At 45.8% G+C, this 20,081-nt stretch overlaps 1 protein-coding gene across 2 annotated transcripts in view; it reads left to right on the forward strand.

Moving 5' to 3' along the window:
- Nucleotides 1-19,604: 19,604 nt before the first annotated feature.
- LOC119850741 (vasoactive intestinal polypeptide receptor-like) overlaps nucleotides 19,605-20,081 on the forward strand; it is a 175,678-nt gene continuing 175,201 nt past the window's right edge. The window contains exon 1 of one of the 2 annotated variants that reach the window (XM_038389191.2): nucleotides 19,605-19,892. In XM_038389191.2, the coding sequence (XP_038245119.1) occupies nucleotides 19,836-19,892 (57 nt within the window). In that variant the 5' untranslated portion in view covers nucleotides 19,605-19,835. The remainder of the gene's footprint in view (nucleotides 19,893-20,081) is intronic. The other variant, XM_043509745.1, reaches the window with a different exon arrangement.

Here is a 20,081-nt window from a genome sequence, read left to right on the forward strand (position 1 = left end):
CTTAGGTATGTTGAGAAGAAGCTCAGATTTAAGGCACCACACTTCAGATCACAGGTAATGATAGTGGCCACTGGACACTTTATGGAAAGATCCATGATGATGCCTCAGAAAATTTTGCTCCCATCAGCCTTTCAGATCATCAGAACTCAAAAGAGCAGATAATGATAACAGAATGAGTTGGCAAGCGTCAATGTGTTTTGCACATAAAAGTGATACATTGGCTGGAGGTGTTGGGCTAGATGACATAATTGAGCTTTTCCATCTTTAATGCTTATAGTTCTCCAAAGGTGGTTTCAAAGGCAGCATTGCAATATCTCATTCCCTTTGGATAGGTGAGTGGGTTGTATTCTCTCTGCAGTGAGTCATCCTCATCTTGTTTAACTGCAGAGTACATTTTTTTGTTTATTTACGAGTTCCAGATCTGTCTATCTCATGATGCATGCGGCCCATAAACTTCAGAGCACTGGCCCTCCATTCTGTCCATTGAAGGCCTTCCAAGTGGAGGGATGTGAAAGGAGATAAGTCTACAGGGTGTCAGGTATGTAAAGAGATTTTGCAGATTACAACTGTCCAAAGATCTGTGTTACCCATGTTATCCTATGCAGATGAAACCAAGCTTCTACCCTTCCAGCATTACGAAGGGTGGGACGGACTGGTATATCCTCAGTCCCAAAAGAAATCCACAGAACAGACCAGCCTAGAAGAGAGAAAATGGCATTAATCTATACAGACTTTGAAGTTAAAAAAATAATTGTAAATCAAAGCTCACTTATTGGGCCATAGTCACTTAAGGCCTCGTCTCAGGGAGGCATTTAAGCCTATTTCAGCATTAGGCACCTGCTTGGGGTCAATTGAAGTCAATGAGGAAAAAGCCTGTATTTATAGGCAAGTTCTTTCCTGCACAGCGATTGATTTAAATATGTGCGTTGGTGCATTCCTGATTGGAGAACAAAGGTGGCCCAAGTAGGCACTATAATTACATCTCCACGCACCAGTAAGGCCGCAGGTAGGATTCAGCTCAAGAAAGGGCAGGTTATTACCATTGTTCCCCTCCCTCAGTGTTCCTTCACCCCATTAGAGCTACAGCTACACCAGAGCCAGTTCAGTCAATATGTTCAAGTGCAGAGCTTCAGGAAGCCGCTAGGTTATGGGGCAGTTCACTAGGGTGACCTTTAGCTCTTCACCCTTCAGTGTGTATGGGGTGGAGCACAAGCTGCTCAATGCTCACTGGGAGTGATGACAACTTGAGCACCCACCCGCTGCCAACACAACCTCCTCTCAACTGCAGGATCCTCCACTAGGGTGTAGGCCAGCAGAACCCCCAACAGGGTGAACCTAACCTCGAGGCTTTGCTCAGCAAGGAAATTCAGTTGCTCCTGAATAACTGCTTTGATGTACCAGCGCAGTTCTGTGTGTGTGTGTGTGTGTACACACACACACAACGGGGCTCCAATGGTTTTCCAAGGGTGATACCACAAAATGTGCAACACACTCTGTAAGAGCATAAGAACGGCCAGATTGGGTCAGATCAAAGGTCCATCTAGCGCAGTACCTTGTCTTCCCACAGTGGCCAGTGCCAGGTGCCCCAGAGGGAATGAACAGAACAGGTGATCATCAAGTGATCCATCCCCTGTGGCCCATTCCCAGCTTCTGGCAAAGAGGCTCGGGACACCATCCCTGCACTCAACAAGCCCTTGTCCCTTTTGTGTGGCAGCAGGCTGTGACTCTCCTTTCATAATTCATTTAACAATAGGGCCCTGTATTAAGAGTCAATATTTGCTTACACATTAATGATTGTGGTGTCACACACAGAAGCCCTTTTAAAAGAGATGCTCTTTTCAGTTGTAATAAAACAAGCGTGTGCTGCAATTTGCATAATAGCATCAGGCAGAGACAACGAAGGCACATTTACATAAAAAGGTAAACAAGCCTTCAGCCTAGCAAGTGGGGGAGAAAGCACTTGCAGGGGTCTGAAAGCCAAATGGTAAGCAATTGAATCAGAGGATTGCATACAATATTACTCTATTATAAAAGTATATCATGTAAGGTCTTTTATGAAAGCTAATGCCACAGGGGTGATTAATATCATTGTGAAATGTAGATATTCATATTATGGGAGGAGTTATAGATACTCACTGATATTATGCTTCAAAGTCTGTGACCAAGCAAAAGGAAAGACAAGTTTTTTCCCAGACAGAAGGGAAGGCAATTGAACAAGGTGTGACCAAAAACAATGGAAGCCCAGTTCACATAAGAATCAGAAGGGGATGGGAAATCAACAGGAAGGAAAGAACTTCCTGGGTCTGGGGACAAAACAGTGAGTTTGGAGAGATATAAGGAAAGAGAAGAAAGCCATCTTGGCATCTATCACTGGACAAGGGCCCAGAGTTCTAGCAAGCTGAGAAATATGTGTTCTTCAACAAAGGGGGCTAAAGTCTCTGGGAACTGAATATAAATAAAAAATCTGCTTAGGCAAAGATCTTTCAGCTAGAAAAACAAGGAAAACCAGTACTTTGCACTTCCGTGGAAGAGCCTGACAGAAAAAAACATCAGCCATGGCTGGAAAGGGGAAAGATTGGTAAGAAATCTACCTTGAACAAAGACTATAACTTGAGTTAAGTCTTAGCCACTAGAAAGTGCATTTCACTTTTATTTGCTTCTAATCATTTTGTCTTTGTCCTTTGCTATTGAACTCACTTAAAGCCTATCTCCTGTGGTTAATAAACGTTTCACGTTAATCTAAACCAACCCAGGTCTGTGTTTGAATTGAAGTGATCTTTAGCTCCAGTTAAAGCAACAAGTTGCTGCTCTTTTGTCTCTTTAAAGGAGAAACAGACCCTACTGTTCCTCTGAATGTTCCAGGAGAGGGCTGGACGCAGGGGTGAAAGTAAGGCAGTACAGGGCCGATACAGCGTACTGATAAAAAGCGGCCACTGGAACCAGCCCATACCACTGACTTTAAAGTGCTGCCCCAGCAAAGGACCCTGCTTAAAGTGCTGCTGCGGCAGCGTTTAACATCATTGCCCCTTTTGCCTTCCCCCTGCCCCCTGGGCCACCAACGGCAGCGGAGGGTAAAAGGAGCAGCTATCTCGAGCCCTTTAAATCGCTGCTGGAGCCCTGGGCGGCGCAGACCAGGCAGTGCGGATGGGCTGGCTGGGGGACACTGACCCCCCCAGCCCCGCCCCTTCTGTCCAAGGCCCCATACCTTCCAGGTTGGGGCGAAGCCACCCCCCTCCCTCCTTCCTCCCATAATGGTTAGAGATAAATTTTACTTTCCCCTCCATTGGACGTTTCAGGGCAGACAGCTTTGAGGGAATGCACGACTGGGGGTGTGTTGGGGTCACTCAATTAGTACTAACCAAGGCAGGTGGAGACCAGAGTATGACTGTGGTATAATAAGCAGGCCGCTGAAGTCATTGTTGCCGAATCAGGGCTGTTCGACATATACAATTCTCAGTGAATGCTTCTAGACTGGCTGGGAGTGTCCACAAAAGGAGCTACAGCCGCAGATCATTTGAAGGCACTCGGGGTTACAGGACAAAGCATTTGGAGGTCATTCACCTGCTAAGCAGATAGCTCAACTCGCTGGACATTCTTAACCCTAACGGTATGAAATGGGACACCGATTTCATCCTTGTGTGCTGTAAAAGGTTCTATAGCAATAGACCATTCCACTGCAGCTACTGGAGCGTGGGAGGATGGTACCTGGCATTTGATTGTTTTGCTTGAGGCTGTGCAATCTACAAATATAAAGATAGTCCCTGCCCTGAAGAGTTTGCAGTCTAAAAGACAGACACAGAAAACAGGACACATTGTGAAAAGCAGAGGTAGGGATACATTTGTGTGCGTGGTGATTAATGTCTGCATAATTATTATAAGGGCTTAGGGCCAGATCCTTAGCTAATGTAAATCAGCATAACCCTATGGGCAATGAAGCTATGCCAATTTATGCCAGCTGAGGATGTGGCCCTGTACATATACAGGGAGTCAGTCTTCAGCACTGAAACACAGCCACCTCTGAGGTGGAACACAGCAGTGATACCCAACTCCTCCGTCCTGAAAAATGCCTGACTGCTGGGTAAAGTTACAGGAGAACAAAATTATTTTTGTTCCTGGTCCTCCAGATTCTGCAGAGAATGTCACGGTGGAGCTACAATATGGGAAAAGCTCCTCAAAATTTTCATTTGTTCAGTGCTATTATTTTGATTCATAATCATTAACAGCATGGTCCCACGGTACTTCCCCTATCCAGACATGCATTATGTCATCTTTTTTGGTAATATATTAAATCTCTTTCACTTGAAAGAGTTATTTTTGAAGACTGGTATTTGCTAAGGGGGCTGCCATAACACACACGTTTTTTAAAACCTTTTCGTAGACACACACAATGCATGTGTGCCAAGTCTTCAGAAGATGGTTGTGATTCATGACCATCAGGTTTCAGAGTAGCAGCCGTGTTAGTCTGTCCGCAAAAAGAAAAGGAGGACTTGTGGCACCTTAGAGACTAACAAATTTATTTGAGCATAAGCTTTTGTAAGCTACAGTTCACTTCATCGGATGCATGCAGTGAAAAATATAGTAGGAAGATTTTATATACACAGAGAACATGAAACAATGGGTGTTACCATACACACTATAACGAGAGTGATCAGTTAAGGTGAGCTATTACCAGCAGGAGAGAAAAGAAACCTTTTGTAGTGATAATCAAGATGGGCCATTTCCAGCAGTTGACAAGAACGTGTGAGAAACAGTCAGGGGGGAGGGGAGGAATAACCATAGGGAAATAGTTTTACTCTGTGTAATGACACATCCATTCCCAGTCTTTATTCAAGCCTAATTTAATGGTGTCCAGTTTGCAAATTAATTCCAATTCTGCAGTCTCTCGTTGGAGTCTGTTTTTGAAGATTTTTGTTGTAATATTGCAACTTTTAGGTCTGTAGTCGAGTGACCAGAGAGATTGAAGTGTTCTCTGACTGGTTTTTGAATGTTATAATTCTTGACGTCTGATTTGTGTCCATTTATTCTTTTACGTAGAGACTGTCCAGATTGGCCAATGTACATGGCAGAGGAGCATTGCTGGCACATGATGGCATATATCACATTGGTAGATGTGCAGGTGAACGAGCCTCTGATAGTGTGGCTGATGTGATTAGGCCCTATGATGGTGTCCCCTGAATAGATACGTGGACACAGTTGGCAACGGGCTTTGTTGCAAGGATAGGTTCCTGGGTTAGTGTTTTTGTTGTGTGGTGTGTGGTTGCTGGTGAGTATTTGCTTCAGGTTGGAGGGCTGTCTGTAAGCAAGGACTGGCCTTAGAGACTGACCATCAGTGTAATGCTATGCCCGTTCCTTTATTAACCCTTCCACTGCTGCATTCAGCTATGGCTGGTGTGTTGCAGAAGAATACAGTAAAATTCCTTTGAAAAGCAGACTAGCTGTGATAGGGTGCCACTGCTATTGAAAGTGACAATTATTGCAATGGAGTTATAGCAACTTAAAACTGAAGTAAGATAGTGGTGAATCAGTCCCTATAAATCTAGGTAAATCTGGCACTGTCTATCATGAATCTATCTACAGATTAGTAGGGGATTTCCCTGTCTAATAGAGTTCTCAGTCTGGTATTTCTTTTTAATGCAACTCAAAATTTGTTTTCTTTTAAGAAAGAAAACAGCGACTTGGACAAATAAAGTTGATTTAATAAAAATGAAGTTCACAGTAGATGAATTCTCCGTATACAGCATTCATTCAAGAGAACAAATTGTCCATTTGTATTTATTCCTTGAGACTATTTTTATTAGTGTGTGCATAGACTTTATTCATACCAGACAACTTAAATCTATCAATAGGTGTAATGTCTGGGTATTATGTAATAATCATGTTTTATTTGCTTACGCAAGTATAGCCTGTAGGCAGGAGCTACGCCTAAGAAATAAATCAGTCAGAGAGACACAGACTACTAGTACTATATTCCGCATCAAAAAAGAATTGCATTGCAGCAGACACGCAGCATTACTCCATGATCTAATTCATGGACAATCAGATAATAAGCAGTGTCAAGGTTCCTTCCCCACTCTGAACTCTAGGGTACAGATGCAGGGACCCACATAAAAGACCCCCTAAGCTTATTCTTACCAGCTTAGGTTAAAACTTCCCCAAGACACAGATTTCTTTCTCGCCTTGGGAACCAGCTCATGTTAAAACCTGGTACGCTGCCACCACCAAGCGATTTAACAAAGAATCCGGGAAGGGCCCACTTGGAGACGTCTTCCCCCCAAATATCCCCCCAAGCCCTTAGACCCCCTTTCCTGGGGAGCCTTGAGAATAAACAAGATGAGCACAAACCAGCCTTGGATTTTTAAGACCCAAAAACCCAATCAGATTCTTAAAAAAACAAAACTATATTAGAAGAACAAAAAAAAGATAAGAGAACAAGTCTGTAAGATCAGAATGGAAGATAATCTCACAGGCAGTCAGATTCAAAACACATAGAATCCCTCTAGGGAAAACCTTAAGTTACAAAAAGACACAAAACCAGGAATACATATTTCCTCCAGCACAGCGAATTTACAAGCCAAAACAAAGAAAACTTAACGCATTTTCTAGCTAGATTACATACTAACTTTACAGGAGTTGGAGGGCTTGCATCCTTGATCTGTTCCCAACAAAGGTATCACACAGACAGACAAAAGCCTTTCCCCCCCACTCCAGATTTGAAAGTATCTTGTCCCCTCCTTGGTCGTTTTGGGTTAGGTGTCAGTGAGATTACCTTAGCTTTTTAACCCTTTACAGGTGAAAGTATTTTGCCGCTGGCCAGGAGGGATTTTTTAGCACTGTATACAGAAAGGTGGTTACCCTTCCTTTTATATTTATGACAAGCACCAAGACCATCTGCTACAGCATCACATCGTGAATCCCTATAATGTTACAACAGGTATTTACAGTGCAATTTGGAGTTGTCATCTCTGGTCTTTTCACTTGTACTCTTCATGCCCAAGTGAAGATATAAGTGAGAAGGAAGCAGAGCTGTTGTCATTTCCTGGTTGCAAGAGGGGGCACGAGGAATTTTGAATAGCAAGTTTGACTAGCAAACACAAGCCAGCCACAGCTAGGCAAATAGAGAGACTGTCAATAGCCTTACAAGGGGTTATTAATAGAGAATATCCATTGCACTTGGGGCTGTGGATGCTGTCTTCAGTCACTCTAAGGTAGGGTTTTTACAGCAAGATAATGAATGTGGCTTACTCAGCTCACTGTGAAATCCTAAGTGGAGACAAGGCACTTGTAGTTTCTATCCCAAGGTAACTAGGTGGAGTCAGCTGCACTATATGCCTCACCCACTTGTGGTGACATAGGGACATAGGACCTCCTAGCCTGTTGAGTCCAGTTCTTTACTATTACAGGGAACCCCAGCATATAACTCCATCAACCTCCATCTTTAATTCAATTGGTTGACCTCATCTCCTTTACTTGGAAATAAGACTACAGGGCCTTGTCTCCACTGTGTTTCTAACGCGGGATAGTGAAGGTGTGTTAGTCACCCCCGCAGTGAAAACACACCTTTTCTGTCAGTGAGGACATAAGAACAGCCATACTGGATCAGCCCAAAGGTTCATCTAGCCCAGGATCCTGTCTTCTGACAGTGGCCAATGTCAGGTGCCCCAGAGGAAATGAACAGAACAGGTGATCATCAAGTGATCCATCCCCTGTCGCCCATTCCCAGCTTCTGGCAAACAGAGGCTAGGGTCACCTTCCTTGCCCATCCTGGCTAATAGCCATTGATAGGCCTGTCCTCCATGAACTTATCGAGTTCTTTTTTGAACTTTAGAACTAGACATAGCCATAGTCGTTCTGTACTGCTTCAAGTCCCACAGCCCCATCTTTGGAGACACAGCGAAGGACGGGGATGCACTTTAATCCCTGGAGTTAGCAGCTTATCATGGTCTGATTGGGTCTGATTTTCCTCCTGATTTATACCACTGTGAAGGGAGAATGTGTCCCATGCTGCTTCTCAAGTAGATTTTAAACCCGTTACTGAAAATGTGACATTTCAGGAGAGTATTGCTGCGAGTGGCTGGGGTGTAATCAGAAGCAAATTGGCTATGCACTTGAAACACACCCTCTCCAATCCTTCCATGTGAGCACTGCAGCTATCAACCTGCACTCTGCCTCAAAGACCTGACACTCCAGCTGTGACTTGTCATGTCACCCGGAGTGATGGGGAAATCCCACAGACAAAGACAATGGCATCCCCTGGTCAAAGTGCACAGTAGACTTAGAGGAAAGTTTTTAAAATGCCAGGGAAATCAAAGCACTAGTGGAGCTGGAAAAGGGGGAATGGCTGCTTTGCCAGGGGTGCTGGAACAATTTGTATACTGGGGGTGCTGAGAGCTATTGAACCAAACTGTAAACCCTGCATATGGTGAAAACCCCTCCAAACCAGCGGTGCAGCAGCACCCCCAGAACCCTTAGTTGTAGCACCTATGTGCTTTGCATATTCACTTTAAAATGCAGACAAAGCTATCCCAAGAGCGCACACACTGTGCAGACCAAGTCTCTGTGCTTCAGTTGAGTGGGTGCTCTAGGTTTCCCTTCCTCTTGATAATCTGAATGGGCAGCTGCCAAACTCTAATTATAACCACTGGACTCTGCTACGCGTACTCGCTAGAGTCCTGTAAGCTGTGCAGCATGGCTGGAGGAAATGCAGGATGGTTCAGAGGCTGACTAGCAGCAGGCCAGCTGCCAACTAAGTGGATGGAGTTCATAAAGACAATGAGCTTTAAAACAATTGAAAAAATGCCAGACAAGGCCATCTTGCCTTCAGTCAAGAGGAGAAAGCTCCTCCTCTAGTCTGCTAAGAGAGCCCAGGGCTTGCTGTTAACACTGGCAGACTGATCTCTGTCCAGGAGATCAGAAAAATCAGAGAAACCTTTGTGACAGAGGAATCCTAAAGAGAGCTGGCACCTCCCCTGTGACTACTGGGACCCCAGTAATGCAAACACCCCTGTGTGCCTACTTCCCCTCACTTCTCCCTTGTCTGTTTACTCACCTGTTTTGTATTGTCTAAATCTGAGATTGTGAGTTCTCTGGGGCAGGAACTGTGAAGATGTTATTTGTTTGTTGCCAGGCATGATGGGTCTCTGATCCCTATTTGGGGTCTTCTGGGGTTAGTGCAGCTGAAATACCAGTGACCTTTCAGGGTGGAGTGAACTAACATGAACAACAATTTGCTAATTCATTCTGCCTCATTGATCTCTTTGGGCCAGATCCCCAGCTGGTGTAAGTCAAGATCCATCCTGTGGGGCTACATCAGTTACATCTGCTGAGAATCTGGCCCTTCATCTCCTTCTACCGCTCATAACCTTGTGACTTTTTCATGTTACAGTTTCCGTCCAGAGCAACCTGTCTCTCCTCCTTCAAGTGCTTGTGAAAACTCAAGTGTTGTGAGAGCCGTGTCAGTCCCGGGATAGTAGAGAAACAAGGTGGGTGAGGTAATATCTTTTATTGGACCAACTTCTGTTGGTGGGAATCCGAGAGAGAAAAGCTCTGAAAACTCAACTTCTTTTGGCTAACTTTCCGCCAACCCTACTCTAATGACTTACCTCACACTCACCAGACACAGATCACTCTATATTGCAACTGCAAGCTATTAAATAAATGTGCATCCAATACAGTGATGAAGTGAGCTGTAGCTCATGAAAGCTTATGCTCAAATAAATTTGTTAGTCTCTAAGGTGCCACTAGTACTCCTTTTCTTTTTGACAATACTAAAGCAACCCAGCTTGGGGTACTTTAATGTTACACCCCATCTACCTACCTCCGTTTGTACACACATTCTTTTAAACCCTGATTTTTCTGTAACCTTGTTGTGCAGAGGTGGAATTGCTAAGAAAAAAACATAGCTCTGCCCATCTGACATGACCAAATTAGATGTTGTTCTTAAGCAGGTTGTGTAGATGTTCAGAATATGATTGTGGATGCTCTGCTGTGCTCCTCCGGCTTGGCCTCCCCTCCATAGGGCTTGGGTGCTCTGCTTGGTTCCTGGGCTTTGGGTCCCCCTTGATAGGGACTCAGATGCCCTGCCTGGCCCTGCTCGAATCACTGGGTTTTGGTCCTTCTTGATTGGACACTCATGGTGTCAAAATGAGCTGTCACTCTGAGTAGACTGTAGATCTTCATACTATGATACTTCCTCTCCTTTCAACCGCAAAATAATTAATAGTGCTGGCATTTCAAGTGTCCCCATTACTATGGGAATAAGCACCCACTGAGACAAATGGGGCAGTTCACTCTTCTCGGAGCTCTTGTTTCAGGTTGTCTGCATACTCAGGCTGACATTGTTGCCCGTTACACTTGGTTCACGTGGTCGAGATTTTTTTCACAACCCTAACAGACAGAGGCTGACTTCTCAAAGACAACAAAAGCTGGGATTCTGGAGGAAGAAAAAGGCATCTGAGGAGAAGTGCAGTTCTGCTCTTGTAATCCACTGATTTGTGTGTGAGGTAGCCCTGATCCACAGACGATGTAGGTCTGTCACAGCCAGGGAACATGGTTCTTTACCTCAAACTGAAAGGACTCAGGTACTTTTCTCTGGAGGTCCCCAAGGCCACTCCTGGCATTGGACACAATGGCAGGCACCACACAATAGGGGCTCACCTCAGCTTTGAACTGTTGTGTGCGACAGGTGCTAGTGGTGAGGTTCCTCTGTGCAGAGAAGTATGTAACCCACTGGCCAGTGAGTGTTATGTGTCCACTTCAGTGTCCCTCTATTAGCCCCCATGAGAGAGGCTGGTTCTTTAGCTCAAGCTGTTAGTTCTGGAGGGTCCCAGTTCAATGCTTGGTGTTAGCCAAGATGGCATCCGAGCCACCACATAGTACTACTGCATACTGGCCCAATTGGGTGCAGTTCCTGAACACCCACAGACACTGAAAGAGTACAAGCAGTTGCTTCTGGGCAGCCATGAGCTAGGCAGGGAATCGCTTCCCCTCTGTGAGTATTATATCTTAATGCAGTGGGTCTCAACCAGGGGTACGCATACCCATGGGGGTACACAGAGGTCTTCCAGGACGTACATCAACTCATCTAGATATTTGCCTAGTTTTACAACAGGCTACATAAAAAGCACTAGTGAAGTCAGTACAAACTAAAGTTTCATACAGACAATGGCTTGTTTATACTGTTCCATATACTATATGCTGAAATGTAAATACAATATTTACATTCCAATTGATTTATTTTATAATTACATGGTAAAAATGAGAAAGTCAGCAATTTGTCAGTAATAGTGTGATGTGACACTTTTGTATTTTTATGTCTGATTTTGTAAACAACTAGTTTTTAATTGAGGTGAAACTTGGAGGTACACAAGACAAATCTGACTTCTGCAAGGGGTACAGTAGTCTGGAAAAGTTGCGAGCCAATATCTTAATATAACTAATGCTGCCTACACCTAGATGTTCTGTGACTGTTGACATAACACAATCCTTGTTTGTACTTTGTCTCATTTCACACTGTAAGATTTGGAGAGGTGGGGGCGAGGACTTTGTTTTCTTCCTTATCTGTACAGCACCATGCACACCAAGGGATATGCACCGGTGCCAAGAATATAAATAATGCCAATAACGAATCTTTAGCTACTTTGCTTGATCTGTTCAATTTCAAACAGATTGAGATGTTGTGCTGAGAGGGAGTTATTGCTGCTATATTAAGTCAGTCATGCCGGCTGAGGTATGTGATTTAGATAGCTCTAATACTTCTTTAAAAAAAAGAAAAGGAGTACTTGTGACACCTTAGAGACTAACAAATTTATTTGAGCATAAGCTTTCGCGCTCACGAAAGCTTATGCTCAAATAAATTTGTTAGTCTCTAAGGAGTCACAAGTACTCTTGTTCTTTTTGTGGATACAGACTAACACGGCTGCTACTCTGACACTTTTTTTTTAAAAGCCCTAAAGAGAACAGTAGTTTTGGGCCAGAACCCAAACCGTTAGGGTGGGGGTTTTTTATGTTTTTTTTTTAAGTTATTTTTAAGAAAATGGCTTTGGCAAAGTACATTGCGAAGCGATAGTCTCCAGGGAATGCATGATCGTTGTAAGTTGATTCCTGCTACAGTTGGCATTGACTATGTGAAGATAAATATAGCGCAACAGGAACATTAAGTAATTAATCTTCACCGCCCTCAAAGGTAGGGTAAGTAATTATTATTATCCCTAGATTACAGGTCGGGAAATTGAGCCAGAGAAGTTGAGTGGCCTGCCCACCACCTAGGATGACCAGATGTACTGATTTTATAGGGACTGTCCCGATTTTTGGGTCTTTTTCTTATATAGGCTCCTATTACCCCCCCCCCCTTCCTGTCCCGATTTGTCACATTTTCTATCTGGTCATCCTACCACCACCACAGAGATCCAGAACTAGAATGCAGTATTCCCTCCCACCCACACTTGTGGGCAGATCTCTATACTACCTTTTCTATCGAACTGTTGTGTCCATACTCTCCAGCATGATTGATTTGATGTTGTTTCATTGTGTACCTTTATATACTGGCTGTTTTCAGGGAACTTCTTTCTTCTGGCACTGAGAGTTAATGGACCTTGAATGGAAGTGGATCCCATGAGTTGGGAGCAGTACACGATGTTCTTATTTAACTAGTAGCTGAAAGCCCAGGCTGTTGCACAGGTGTGGCAGTCAGGCCAAGTAATGCACCATCTGCCTCATGCAACCAATGAAACTGCTGCATGCAAGTTAATTGTAGAGGCTGAATGGTGATTGGTTGAGTTATCTCTGATACCACAATGGGGCAGGACTCTTGGCATGGCGTAGATACATGTCTTGCTGTCTCACAAATGAAATCCGTACATGTCTACGTCGTTGAGAACTTAAAAATTGGATGGTAACAGACCACGAACCCAGTGATGATTGACACTGGTGATATTCTGAACAAAAAGAGCCCTGAACCATGTTTGTCGCTGTTCCCAGCACAGGCACCAACTTTTCAAAATACTGGGGGGTGTTCAACCCCTGGCTCCACCCCAGTCCCCATCCCCACTCCACTCCTTCCCCCAAAGCCACACCCCCGCCCTGTCCCCTCCCCTGAGCACACCGCGTCCTCGCTCCTCCCCGCTCCCTCCCAGCCTCCTGCACACCGTGAAACAGCTGTTCGCGGTGGGTGGGAGGCGTGGGGACAGAGGGGGAGGTGCTGATCAGTGGGGTGCATGGTGGGCAGGAGGTGCTGGGGGCAGGGGGAGGTGCTGCTGGGGCTGCTGGTGGGTGCTAAGCACCCACCATTTTTTCCCCATGGGTGCTCCAGCCCTGGAGCACCTGCAGACTCAGCGCCTTTGGTTCCCAGGACATCACACTAACTCAACAGACATTCTAGGCTTCAGAGGAACACAGAGACAGGTGACAGTCTTGGAATCTCATTATATAGATACTTCGTAGTACAGGAGTACATAGGAGCCCCAGTCACGGACCAGGACCCCATTGTGCTGGTTCTTTGTGGATGGAGACCCCATCTGGGAATTGTGGGTGATTTCAACTTATTGAGCAGCACAGTCAGTCTGATGATCTTGAGACAAGAGGATCTAGTCTAGAGCATATGCTCTTGAAAGACCAGAGCCTTTCCTGATGCTCCCTCTTGTGGTAAATGTTCTGTTTCTGGAGTTCTGTGTTTAGTAGATTTCTGTGCACTGTAAGAAGATGTCTTCTCTCTTATTCAAAGCCACCTCATTGTCCTACTTAAAACTCTCCTTTGCCAAGATGCCTGCTGCTGTGTCATTTGCTCTTTACATATCAAAAATGTGAAGAAAGCACATGGGCACAACCGGGTCCCATGGGCAATAACCGTGTTTATTAACTGTACACTAACATGCAAGACCTAGCTGCTCAATATAACATGTGGTGAGCACCACTAGAGGGCTCACAATTATTTAAAGGGACACTACCCTATTCCTAGACACTATGCCTTCAAAACACTGGACAATGGCTCAGCTACTGGTATACTGAGCCCATCAGTCCTGTCTTATTATCTCTTTGTGCTCCCTGTCTCTCTGTATGCATCTGTGTCTTGTCTTAGACTATAAGCTCTTCAGGACTGGCTTGTTTCTTTGTGCAGTGCCTAACACAATGGAGCCCTGGTCCATGACTGTGGCCCCTATATGCCACTACAATACAAATAAGAAATAATAATTATTATTGTTCTGTAACAGTGCATGAGGGAAAAAAAGAAAGCTCAATCTAGATTCAGAAGACCAGATTCCTAGCTGGTGTAAACTGTCAAAACTCCATGAAAGCCTACAGAACTAGGTGATTTAAACCAGGTAGGAAGCTGGTCTGATTTTTCTCCTTATTGTTGTTTGGTACAATTGCTCATTGGGAATCATTAATCAGCAGTGAATTTGTTAGTTCAAACCCAGGGTTTATTATTCAATTATTGAAACAAATGGTAGATGTTTGAGCTTCCTTCCCTTGTGTGGTGTTGATTGCTGTACATACACTATGAAAAAGCTCTCGGTGAGTATTTTATAGCCCATCCATACACCTTGACACTTATTTACAAGAACACTAGACAGCTAATTTCATTTTAATGGCTTGTATACTCTTTCCTTATTCTTAACAGCTTCTTTAGCATAACACTGCCACTTACCCATAGGTTCATAAAACATTCTCACTCAAGTACCATGGCCTTGAGTCCCAACCACTTCCATTTGCTCTTTACAAATGACAACCTATGTTTAGAATGGAAACAGCAGGTAATTCACCTTGGGTCAGATGCTGCTGTCATTTGTTCCACTGAGTAACAGCTCCTCAAAGGGTCCCATCGAAATCAATAGGACCATTCATGGAGTATATTTCCAGGCTTGTCTATATGGAGCAGCAATGTGAACTATGGGGGTGTGATTTCTGGAGCACACTAACATGTTGCCCACTAATTGGTCTGTGTGGAGCCGACCGATACTTATTAAAAGTATCTCTAGCACACTTTAAAGAATCACTGTTTCAAATAGCACTAGGGAACGTTTAATACACACAGCAGAGTCTACATGGACCGGTGACAGCGCAACATGTAAGTGTGCTTTAGAACTCACACCCGAATAGTGCACTTTGCTGCTCTGTGTAAACAAGCCCTCATAGATTCACAGAGTTTAAGGCCAGAAGGGATCATTAGATCATGTAATCTTACCTCCTGCATATCTCGGGCCATTACACTTCACCTGTTACCCTTGTATTGAGCCCAATAACCTGTGTTTGACAAGTTTTTGTGGGTCTCTTCCAGAAAGGCATCCAGGCTTGATTTGGAGACATTAAGAGATGAAGAATTTCCCTTGGTAGCTTGTTCCAGTGGTTAAACAACCTCCATATTAAAACTTTGGCCCTTATTTCTAATTTAAATTTGTCTGGCTTCAGCTTCCTGCCTTTGGTGGTGGTTCTGTCATTCTCTGCTCTATTAAAGAGCCCCTTTGTAGCCTGTATTTTCTCCTCATTAAGGTACTTATACACCATGATCAAGTCACCTCTTAATCTTCTTTTGGTAAACTGAACAGATTGAGATCAGTAGTCTCCCAATGTATTGCATTTCCTCCACCTTTCACATCACTTTTGTGGCTAAGGTATTACTCCATGTGAGTAAGGTATTAGCATCTGGCCCTATCAAACTAGTGAACTTCAAATGGATCAGAGGGTATCTCTAGCTGAGCATCCCAAAAGGGTTACAGACAAGATCATAGAAGATTAGGGTTGGAAGAGACCTCAGGAGGTCATCTAGTCCAACCCCCTGCTCAAAGCAGGACCAACACCAACTAAATCATCCCAGCCAGGGCTTTCTCAAGCCGGGGCTTAAAAACCTCTAAGGATGGAAATTCCACGACCTCCCTATGTAACCCATTCCAGTGCTTCACCACCCTCCTAGTGAAATAGTTTTTCCTAATATCCAACCTAGACCTCCCCCATTGCAACTTGAAACCATTGCTTCTTGTTCTGTCAAGATGTCCTATTAGATTTTACCAATCCCTTCTGTGCTCTACTTTGTGATAAAAATGTGTGCAAAGATCTGTAGGTTTCTGCCACCAAAGTTAATATGTCATCTAATCAGGAAATTATGAGCCTGATCTGCAGCTGGTGTAAATCAATGTACACCAGGTAAGGATCTGGCCCCAAATCTTTATAATAAAAGACAATGGGCATATCTAGAAAAACCCACTGGAGAGAACTAAAATATATGGCCCCCTTATGTCCATCAAGTATTTGACAGTACGTAAGGCTTAGAAGAAGGCCTCCCATTTATAGTACTGCTAGCCAATTGTGCAATACTATAGATGGGTAGAGCAGTTTCATTTGTGCAATGATATTGACTGATATTCGTCTGTCTCTAACCTCCATGCGTAGCAGAACATGAAATGCATTTCATGGTTATCCTATGGAATGTTATGCTACTCGGTATTTATATGCACCAGTAAAAATGCTGTGGGGATGGTAGCCCAGATGCACAATGCTTGCCTTGGCAACGCATCTGCTCTGGAAGCACAGCCAAAGGGTGCATGGAACAGACAACACAATCTTCAGCAATCAAAGGCTGGTTTTATGCTTGATTCAGTTGTTTCTAAAACTTCTTGCGATGTCTTCTTTCTAGCTATTAGCAGCAGAACACTTCATTTTTTCAAGCAATATCCCCCAAACCAAACAGTTTAAACAGTATTTGTCTGGATAGAAAGCTATTACATGTGGGGGACTTCCTCCCAGTAGAACCCTAGGATCTGTCCTATGGAAGGAAAGAAGGTTGAGCTAAGAAACAGCACTGAGGGAAGCTAGCACTGGACCAGGCATAAAGGCCTGATCCAATACCAGCTGAAGTCAGTGGAAAGGCTTCCGTTGACCTGAACAGGTGTTGGATCAGGCCCTCACTGAAAGATTCATAGTGGAGAGAGATGAAAAAGGCCAGCTAGCTCACTAAACCCATCTACTTCAAAAATGCCCCACTGCAACCAGTGGAGCATTCTGCTTAAAAATCAGTGTCATGACATGGCTTCAGGTTCGGACATCCTCTCCTGGTGAGGTCCAAAGAGTTACATTTGTCAGCACCTCCCCAGTTCTTCCCTCCAGGAGGCACAGCTTTAACAGATGCATAAAACCCTTCGGTTAGCATGGTTGGATGGGTGCATTCAAGTGGAAAAGTTTATTACTAACTTTGAGATCCATTTACTAGCTAATAGGCCATCCCCTTGTCATTTTATAACTAGGCCTTATTGTTACATATTCAAAGAACTGTGCAATCAATGAATGCAAATACCTTCTCGTCTCTCTTTGCAATGTCGGTGACTGTTACCCTCCAGGAAAAACAAAGCCGATGAGACTGGAATTTGTAACGTCAAAACCAAAAAGGGCAAATGAAAAAAACTCTTAGAAAGCCCCCCTAACATCTCAAACCTTATTCATGCAGCAGAAACGGAAGGGGGGAAAAAGCACAAACAATATTGTTTCCCCCTTCAAAGAGAAAAGAGATTGTTTTCCCTAGCATGTCAGTCACAGTGAGTAAAAGCAATTAAAAAAAAAAAAAGTCCATTGGAGCCAGGGAAGCTCTTTCTTCATTTCATTTGCCAAAGCACTTGGCCAAAGGAGAGCCCTGATCCACCAATGCGCTTCCCCAATAAATTATGCTGGCAGTGGTAGCTTTAGAATGTTTAACTGAATGGTGCTAAGGGGCCAGGCTTCAGAGCTTCCTGAGTGCATGAAAAGCATGACTCCTGTTTCTGTCTGTGGTGTATGTTTATAGGAAGGCCGAGGTCTATCCATTAACCTGAACAAGAGCAGCCAGTAACATAAGAAAAAAGAAACAATGTAAGATTGAAGAAGCAGCAAGGATCAAATAGTGCCTGGCCCTAGACTGGGAGGCGGGTGGGAGGGAAGAAGATGCAAGACTTGCTGCGACAGCTAATCATCCCTGCAGTCAGCGGGGTCTCCTTCCTCTTAGCGCCTTCTGAAATGCAAATCACCCCAAGGGGCAGGGGATGAAACAAGGAGTTGCCATTACACTGACCCCTTCTCTCTGAACATGAAGTTTGCTGATTGCACTGGGGGGGGGGGGTGTGCGAAAAAGTTGCATCGTCCAAGCAGTGGGTATACTCCCCCTGCATAGCAGATTGCTCCATGCTTCCCCTTGGAATGTAGCTTGTAATCAAGGCTCTCAAAATACTTTACAAATGTTAGTTGATTTCCCCAGCATCGTTGGAGGTAACCCATGACTCCTGGTGTTTTTTCTTAAAGCCCCAGCTCATGGAGTCATGTGATTAGGTGAGATCTCAGCTTCCATTTTTTAAGGAAGTTTGTAGCCCTCCTGTTTGTGGAGAAAAAGCTGACGATGTGAATCGTACAGGCTCAGAATTTAGAAGGCAAATAAAGAGAATCCCCCATGTTTTTTTAATCTCAGGATTTTAAAGTCAAATCTCAGGATTTGCGGGGGGCGGGGGAGAGTCTGTCTCATGAAATGCTTTGGGGTGGTGAAACTGAGGTATGCTCCCTATTTCATAGATGAGTAAATGGGGGCTGTGTAGTTATCCCAAGGTCACACAAACCAGTGGCAGAGACTGGAGTAGCAGACAGGTTGTCTCTTGACCACCACACTCTTCCTTTCACCAGGGCATTTAATCCCTCTATTGGGAAGCTCCACTCAATAGCCCTTTGTTAATTCTCCAAACCCGGAGCGTGACCTGCCGGTGCGTCTGTGTTGCAGGTCCCACTGCTGAGCCATAACCACAAGGCCTAGGAGTTGCTGCAGCACCTTGGCTCATCAGCTCAAACTGTAGCAGCTCCTGCTTTTTGCTTTGGGGGAGGGGGGTCCCCAATTTCACCCTTAGTGTGTCAGCCAAGAGGGCACCCCCCACATGGGCCCATGCTGGACCGGACCAACCCACTGTGGGCAAGCCTAGAAATCCAGCTCTGAGGCCGATTCTCTCGCTCAGGTCACAGAATCATGGGGTTAGAAAGGTTTCAGAGGGGCAGCCGTGTTAGTCTGTATCAGCAAAACAACCAGGAGTCCTTGTGGGACCTTAGAGACTAACACATTTATTTGGGCATAAGCTTTCGTGGGCTAGAACCCACTTCATCAGACTGCAAGGGCCAGCTAGTCTAACACCCCGCCAAGATGCACACGCCCTCTCTGCCTCAGTTTACCCAGCTGTAAAATGGGCTGACACGCCCCCTCTGGGCAGGGGGAGAGGTGAGGTTTAATGAGCTAGCTCCCCGACGTGCTGGGATTAGCCGAAGCGGGCTCGTTTCTTGGAGCTCCGCAGAGGGGAAGGCGCGGACAGGCGGCGTCCCGGGCCCTGTCCACACGTGCGCCGGGCGGGTCTGCGAAAGCCCAGCTCAGCCTCAAGCCGGGACTGACTCGTCTGAACATCCCCCCGCCCGGTTCCGCTGCCCTTGCCTGCCCCGGATCCATCGCTCCAGCACCGCTGCGCCCCCTCGCCTCCCGCTGCCGCGCTGCCTGCGGCCGGGCCCCCCGGATCCCCGCAGCCACCCCCTGGGGCACCGGCGCGCCCCCCAGCGCCCGTCCGCCCCAGCCGGAGGGCGGAGCCGCCGGCGGGGTGGCCCCAGCCGGGCTGCGGCGTGACCCGCCTCCTCCGGCCGGGGATTCGCTGCGCGGAGCGCGGGGGGGAGGCTCCCGGGGGCAGCGCGGAGGAGCGGGGATGGCTCGGGCTGGCCGGCGCTGAGCCGCGCCAGGTGCGTTGCGCCGCCGGGATCCCGGGGAAGCAAACACCCAACTTCAGCCCGGGCCGGGATCCGTCTCCCGCAGCCCCCCCCCCCCCGCGGCAGGCGGGCGCTTTTCCCCCTCCACCCCAGCCGGCATGGAGCCGCCAGCCGCCTGCCTTTGGCTCTCGGTGTTCAGCTGCCTCCTCGCCTGGGTAAGTGCCCGGCGCCGGTGCGCCTCCGTGCTGCTCCGCTCCACTCGCCCGGTGCCTTCCCGGTGTGCCCGGGCGCCGCTGAGCGCTCGTCTTCCCTGCTCCGAGCCGGATCATTCATTCGCGCTCCGGCCTGATTTTGCGGGGAGAAACTTTCGGCGATTTCCCAATGTCGCGTCTGGCCGTGCGAAG

The sequence above is a fragment of the Dermochelys coriacea genome, chromosome 2, assembly GCF_009764565.3.
Source record: "Dermochelys coriacea isolate rDerCor1 chromosome 2, rDerCor1.pri.v4, whole genome shotgun sequence".
NCBI lineage: Eukaryota > Metazoa > Chordata > Testudines > Dermochelyidae > Dermochelys > Dermochelys coriacea.